This window comes from Plectropomus leopardus, chromosome 4 (genome assembly GCF_008729295.1).
Source record: "Plectropomus leopardus isolate mb chromosome 4, YSFRI_Pleo_2.0, whole genome shotgun sequence".
NCBI lineage: Eukaryota > Metazoa > Chordata > Actinopteri > Perciformes > Serranidae > Plectropomus > Plectropomus leopardus.
Genome location: NC_056466.1, coordinates 21560047 through 21568045, shown reverse-complemented (window position 1 = coordinate 21568045; position 7999 = coordinate 21560047). Strand labels below are relative to the sequence as shown.

Genomic DNA, 7999 nt, shown 5'->3' with positions numbered 1-7999 from the left:
CCTGAGCTTTCAGTGATTAATCGCAGTGTTCTTTCTCTCTGCGGACTGAAAGGGAGATATTGCTTTATGTTGGCTTAGAGCCTAAGTTACACACCCAGGTAAAAGCGCTCGGGGCTCTTTCTCATGTCACAGCACATTTTGAGCATACTGTTCCGACATGGTTTTCAACACAAGTCTATTATTTGTACCAGAGAGGCACTTCGTACTCAGACTTAAATGGGCCTTAAGCATTCTTTCACCCGCTAACATGAAAAGTGGATGGGGTACGTGACACTGTAAATGTGTCAAAAAGACTTATTGAAATGGTTTTTGGCAAAAGCCCTGCAAGTTTAAGTGCAGGTACAACTCCCACACATACCATGTGCATAGCAGTGTCACTCAATAGATGCAGGACATGCACCAATTAGTCTGTGGTTTTGATACACATCTTGTCATATGAAAATCTGATAAGTAATTTTGGGTGAATGGAAAATAAGCCAGTTTGCAGAAATATCTTAACTGATGGCAGCACGCCTCATTTATACTTTGCTATCCACACAGAAACCACAGTCACACTTTGCATTACCGCATACCAGCACCGTAAATCACTCGACTCACATAAAGCCACAGAGCAGAGCAGTTTGCACAGTATCTGTTGGTTACAGAACATTGTGTTACACTTTAATATCTTCATTTCTTTTTTGAACTGAATAAAATCTACCTGTGAAGTGTAGAGAATGAAATTAGAAACATAACACATACATAAAGTCTCTTTTGTGTTTTACTGTAATGTTGCCCTGGTTCATTTAAAAGGAAAGAGAAAAAAAAAACGATGGGATTTTCCCATTGGTTTTTGGATTACTGCAGAAAATAACTTTTGCGGTAAACAAACGTTCATGATACTCATGTTGTGTTCAGCAAGAAAATCTTTACAGATGAACACCACTTTATGATTTTTGAAATGTAATGGCCATTGTCAGAGGTAAAAAGCTAACATCAGACTGTAAACAAACTACACTGCAGTCACATGACTTAATGTTGTCTGTAAATCAGCATTCGGTGTGATGATGCTCTATAATCTCATTTAGCCACTTGATAGAAACTGCCTTTGTAAAGACGCATTAAAGCTTCGAAATTCATGAGTGGGGTATTTACTGACATATTTTATGTCATAGTACGAAACGTGAAAGTCTCTTAACAGCAAACTGTATACCTTAGAAGATGCTAGCATAAGCAAGACTGATTTCATGTCACTGAAAAAAGACGTGTAATTCAGGAGCTGTAATGATAATGTTAATCACATTTAGATATAGATTTAATAAATGAACAGCTGTTTTTTACAAGAGCATAAATTTCATTTAAGAAAACGGAAGCCTATGTCTTTTTTAAAAATTGAAAAATAGACTAGATTTTTTGCAGCTCAACCTTATTGACATTGTTGTGTGTATTTGACATTCTCACACTGAAGCTTCTGAGACCTGCAAAACAATGTGAGAAAATCTCTGAAAGTAAGTTTTATCTTGACTCATGCAACTGTCACCCACTGCCTGCGGAAAAATTACTCAGTCATGCTTTAGTTATATGATGTCAAACATTTTACCTCAGGATAACCTGACAGCCAACTGCTGTTAAAATGTCTTTTTAAAAGATAAATGCTCTTCATATTCGCATTGTTGCTATTTTTTTGTATTACTATAGTGACACAGTAATGGGCAAGTTGTGCAATGTATATTCAGAGAAGAGGACACTTTGCACATCTATTTCAAAAGCAGGTACCTAAGTGGGGGACAAATAGGACACAATTTGCATACAGACTCCCACACATTATTACTTGTAAAATATATGTTCTGCATTATATTTCCCTAATTTTTAGGTATTCTTACAACTTTTGTCAATCTACAGAAGACAGTTTTATGGAGTCTTATGCACTCGTCTATCACAGTGAAGCATATTCTTCACCTTGCCACGGTGTCTCACACTTAAAAATATTACAGACAATTTCCCTTTTAATTCTGATACTAACTTACAGTAAACTTAACATAAGCTAACTCAGCAAGAATGCTGTAATAATATGCCGTTTAAACCTCTCCAGTGCCACACCCTATGTTATTCTATCACAGGTATGTCTGATTGCACAATGGGTACTGTCTTGTCGAGTTACGCTGTATTTCGTGAACGCACATTTACACCATCACTTGTTTCTGCTGGTAGTGAAAATGATCCATGTTTAGGAAGTGATATTAGAGGATAAATGTTTGAAATGGTACAGATGTCATGAGACAATGACATTCACCTCTTCGCCGTGCCCCTGTAAATTTACTTACAGCTGTAAAAACAGTTTTGCTATTATTCTATGCTATAGAATACTTGTGCATTAAAAAGACTGGGCATCTGCAAATGGAGCAGTAAAACTGTCAATGAATTATTATGCAGAGCTACCTTACAGTGTGTATGCACAAGAGGTTGGTGTGTTGGTGTGAAAATGCTCTCTCCAGAGGAAGAGAGTATCTCCACTCATGTATTACTCGGGGTTTCAAACTATTCAAAGTTCATTTTGAGGTTTCAAACACTTGGACATTATTTATAGCATTTTGACACACGCATGAGATGGGTCTGAAACCTCTGAATGAAAAGCAGCTGCAAAAAGCAACATCTGGCTTGTATTACTGCAGGCTGTGGATGTGCATACTCTGCAATAGTAATTTGTTGGTGAGAAATAAAACAACTTTTTGTGAGACTTAACCAGAAGCAAAATGTTCAAAATAATACATCCATTATTCCTATAATTGTCACTATTTGAAAATTAATCCAAAACAGAGAGGGAAGGTTGAAATGCCTGTAAAAAATTGAAAGAAATACTGTGGTGCAATGGAAGGAAGCAAACAAGCAAGCGCTTGTTCTTGTTTGGGCATGATACACATGCCAAAGGACAATGCCAAGGAAAGTAAAGAACATACTGGCATATCTGCGGTGAGCTTTCCAGCAGCGCTTTGCCCAGTCTTGAATGAGGCCAGGTATTGACTGACGTTATGGACGTCTTCGAAAACTGTTTCTAACTCTGCAATCTGCTGTTGAGCAAAACATAAAACCTGTACACTTAAGTATATGTATACAATTTTAAGAAGAGGATGTAAAAAAATAACAGAAACTATGATAAAAAGGCCAACACCTAAAAGCTGATTTCATGAAAGATAACAGAGCGAAAAGACAAAGATGTGTGTGTGAAGAAGTGTGCTGGCTGAGAGTCAAAAAACAACTATCTCACTGATCCATTTCACAGTGTTTACAACACGTGTTGCCTTGGTAACATAACAGGTCTGGCCAGCATGGTTTGACCCTGAAGTTGAAAACTTGCCAGATTTGATTGAATACCTTAAGTGAGGCTTACAGTAACGGGTGTAGCTGTTTTACATTTTATAGTATACTTCATAGAAATAAAAGATGACGGTTCACATAGATGCTCTGCCTTTGTGCACACTAATGTGGAGCATGGGAATAAAGGACAAATGGAATAATGAAGCCACTGAGGACTGCAGGTAGTTGTGAGGTTCGAATGAATTCAGTAAATTCCCTAATAAGATTGGATCAAGTTAAATCCCTTATTCTCCTTCTCCTTACACAAAATGATCCTGAAGGTGTGTGTGATGGGTGGGGCAGAGCTACCATTTTAGGTAATGCTCCTCCCTTCAGCCCTGCACACCCTCACCCTCACCGGAGGCAGAAGCAGAAGGATAAAAAGGGGACAGAGGTAGAGCTGTGTATCTCAGTCCATCTCATCATCTCCAAGGCAGCAAGAGCTCCTAAGCAGTCTTAAAGATGTCCTCAAGAATGAGCCTGAGTTATTCCTCCTTTGGAGGTTCAAGTGGAAGTGGTGGAAGAGGCTTTGGAGGAGGCTCAGCGCGAAAGTTTTATTCTTCCAGTGTGTGTGGTGGTGCAGGTGGCTCCGGGGCCAAAATCTCTGTTTCCAGTTTTGGTGGTGGAAGAAGTGGAGGTGGAGGTGGAGGTGCCGGTGTCGGTTTTGGTTATGGCTATGGAGGGGGTGCAGGTTTTTGTGGAAGTGAGGGCCTGGACCTCCATGTTGGGGCCAATGAGAAGGCCACCATGCAGAACCTGAACGACCGTCTGGCCTCCTACCTGGATAAGGTGCGCAACCTTGAGAAGGCCAACGCCGAGTTGGAGCTCAAGATCCGCAATTTCTTGGACAGTAAGAGCTCCCCCAGTGCCCGTGACTACTCTGCTTTTGAGGCCACCATTGCTGACCTGCAAGGAAAGGTATGACACTCACACAACTTCTGAATGAGATACCAAAGCAGGTCACTCTGTTATTTATCATAGAAATGATATGTTGGAACTTTAACTTACCTAAGTAGAAAAGCATACACGAATGCATGATTTTGTACTGTGCTTGCATTGCATTCAGTGCTTTTGAGAAGTGTTGTTAGCAGCATATTTAATGTTTGCCAGGTCTCTTTGAAGTTGGAGACAGCTGGATGAAAGAAATGCATGAACTCACTAAAACCTTGTTTCATCACACAGATCCAGGATGCCACCCGAGTCAATGGAGGCATCTATCTGTCCATTGACAATGCAAAACTGGCAGCAGATGACTTCAGAACCAAGTAAGTATCAGAACGAGGACCAGAAATTGTCTCAAATGTAGTAAAATGGAAAAAAAAGTTAAATTACTCTGAGGCAATACATGAAAGATGTACACATTGATGATGCGCAAATGTCTGATCGCTTGCTGCCTCACAGGTACGAGAATGAGCTTGCCATGCGTCAATCAGTGGAGGCAGATATTGCCGGTCTTAAGAGACTGTTGGATGAGCTGACACTGGCCAGATCAGACCTGGAGATGCAGATAGAAGGCCTCAGGGAGGAGCTCATCTTCCTCAAAAAGAACCACGAGGAGGTGCAAAAACCTAACAGCTATCTGAATGGATCTTTATTTATTTTGCTCATTTGAATGTAGGTTAAATTTTCTTCACACAACTCAGGAAACATCCACCTTTAACCAAACTCCTCTTATGCAACAGGAATTGGAAGCCTTGAGAAGCCAGATGAGTGGACAGATCAATGTGGAGGTGGAAGCCAAAAACCAGCCGGACCTGAGCAACATTATGGCTGAGATTCGTGAGCAGTACGAGCAACTGGCTAACAAGAACCAGAAAGAACTCGAAACCTGGTTCCAAACAAAGGTAAGACTGGACCCAAACCATATTAGTGATATTAATTGACTAAGCATTTGTCATTGCCTTTTTGGGGTGTTATGTATGTAACATATTTATTTAACACTGGTGTTCTCAATGTCTACTGCAGACAGAGACTCTGAACAAGGAGGTGGCAGCCAGCACAGAAACCCTCTCAACTACCAAGACAGAAATCACTGAACTCCGTCGCACACTACAGGGCCTGGAGATTGAGCTGCAGTCCCAACTGAGCATGGTAAACGATAATAACCTCGGGCAAATCTTACAAACTATTTGAAGCACCCAGAGTACTTTTCAGTTTATTCATGCCTCCTCGTCTTCGTCCTTTTTGTCTTCATTGCCCTCTCCAGAAAGCAGCCCTTGAAGGCACTTTAGCTGACACAGAGGCACGGTATGCCATGCAGCTCCAAGGCCTCCAGTGTCAGGTGACGTCCCTGGAAGAGCAACTGATGTGTCTGCGCGCTGACATTGAACAACAGAGCCAAGAATACAATATGCTGCTCGACATAAAGACACGGCTGGAGATGGAGATCGCAGAATACAGGAGGCTGTTGGACGGAGAGGGCAGGTAATTTGTCTGCAAAGAACAGTTCTATTCTTTCATTATAAACAAATAACTGTGTAAAATTAAGCATAATTTTTATTTAATACAAGCAATGTAATTCTTCCCCTTCACAGTACTCCCTTTCCCCGTGGGTTTGACTCTACCATGACTAAGTCTTCCAAGGTGGTAGTGATCACAGAGGAACTGAAGGACGGAAAGGTGGTGTCCTCCTCTACTACCACCACCTCCTAATCGTTCTCATGCAGAAAACGCAACACAAGGGGCCTGAGGACCACAAGCAGAAACACTTGCCAATATTTCCTTCACATACACATGTGAATACAATAAAAGGCTGCCAGTTTGATACCTACTCATGTGTCCTTTTTGACTTATTTGTGTGTCAGTTCCAAATGATGTCCTGATAGTGGTATGGTTTTGAGATAAAACCACAAAAACATAAGTGGATGAAGCAAATGTCTTATAAAATTACATATTTCTGACAGTCACTGACAAGAGAGGATTTAGAGGGTCTGAGATATGACTAATAAAATCATAACAGCTTGTAGCTGTAGCCACATTATGTCCTGAATGTAAAAGGAGAGAGAAACTGGATCTGTCAATATAAAGTTGCTAATATGCATCCTGAGGTTAGTTGGTAAAATCAGAGCAAAGAGTAATAATGCTCTCCCCTCTCCTCAACAATTTCCGCTGAGATACCAGTGAGTTCAGGACTGAAGCCCCAGGGGATACACTGTGTTTAACAACACAGCAGTTGTACAGCTCTAAAGCAGAGCACAAACAGCATGCATGCTCCAATAAATACATTATATACTTTTATACCACTCCACTGTACCTCCAATGTGGCAACGTATCGTAAATACCTCACAACAGTCAAGTCATGGGTTTGAATCTGTTTCCTCCAGCAGTACTCATGCAAATTTTGATGTGAGCATGAATTCCACTCTCTGGGTGCTAAACTGGATTGGCAACTTGTCAACGCTGTTTGCTATACTTTCACTCAATGCATGCTGGGATTGTTCCCAGTCCTTCATTACACTGATTAAAGCTACATCAATCAATGTTTGGCCCCCAGCGGGTAGAGCATATAATGAAACTGAAAAAACAAACATAAATGGTGCACATTTATTCCAGTGAAAGTTGAGCTTTTAAGGCTCTAGAAAAACAATAAAAATTAACTTAAACACAAATAAAAGACTAACAATTTAACTTAACAAGGTTGCACTACCACAGTTGTCTACAAAGTCAAATAGGCAGGAAGGCTGATTTGCCATATCTTTTTTTTTTTTCATGAAGAAATTGTCGAATATTTTTTTTAGTGATTTTGTTATGGAATGGGTACAGAAAAAAAACGTTAGGCAGTACAGGATGCCACAACGGAGGTCATCCCTTAAACCCAGTTAATCTTGCTACAGTTGAAAAAAAAAGTTTCTTTCAGAATTAAAGTGCATCGGAGGGTAAGAGCCCCTTCCCATTTGCCACATCTTAATAAGCTCTTTTAATATTGTATTTCCATGAGACAGAGGTAGTGTTGGTCCTGAAACCACATTTTGAAATTCTCATTCTCACCTTAAAATCTCAGTTTCACCAGTCAAGGTCACAACTGATGGATGTCACTCAATTACATGTACTCTAGTCTTAGTCCTGACTTGGTCTTGGTTTAGGTGGTCGTGACTACAACACTGAGCAGAGGAACTCTCAAATGATCAAACACAGTCCTAATACATTTGGCATGATATGTTAGCAAATGATGCCTTTGCATCCATCAGAAACACAGCAACATAATCCTATTGAAGCCATACAGCCACCTTAGTTATATAAAACCAGTGTTAACGGACCATTTAGCTTTGGTTTGGTCTTTTTCGAATGTTTGGGTCTTAAATACTAGATGTACAGGAAGTGGGTAGTCTTATACTGGTAGTGTACAGTATTTGACTTTTTTGAAACTTTGATGACCGTTTGGTATCAGGTAGGTAGTGTACATGAGGTTTATTAGAGTTTGTTATATAAACAACTTGTTAAAAAGCATTGACATGGAACAATACAAGCCAAAAAAATAAGCTTAACAAGGCTGAAAAATAGCCCTTAAAGATGCAGAATTTGGGAATAATTCTTTGTGGGGTTTGTTCCTACGAGCGATCCCTTTCATACATGTATTTTATCCCATCTTTGCATAGAAACATTAATTAACACACAACACAAGGAAAGTATGTAAGTTATTGGAATCACATGATATGTAGCCTACTGT

At 40.0% G+C, this 7999-nt stretch overlaps 1 protein-coding gene across 1 annotated transcript; it reads left to right on the top strand.

Annotated features, from left to right (window-relative positions):
- Window positions 1–3733: 3733 nt before the first annotated feature.
- LOC121941776 (keratin, type I cytoskeletal 13-like) lies at window positions 3734–6103 on the top strand. The gene is made up of 7 exons (XM_042484644.1): window positions 3734–4251; window positions 4516–4598; window positions 4735–4891; window positions 5016–5177; window positions 5299–5424; window positions 5540–5757; window positions 5868–6103. Exons 1-7 carry the CDS (start codon window positions 3796–3798, stop codon window positions 5983–5985), a joined length of 1320 nt encoding a protein of 439 aa, XP_042340578.1. The 5' UTR covers window positions 3734–3795; the 3' UTR covers window positions 5986–6103.
- The last annotated feature ends 1896 nt before the right edge of the window (window positions 6104–7999 follow it).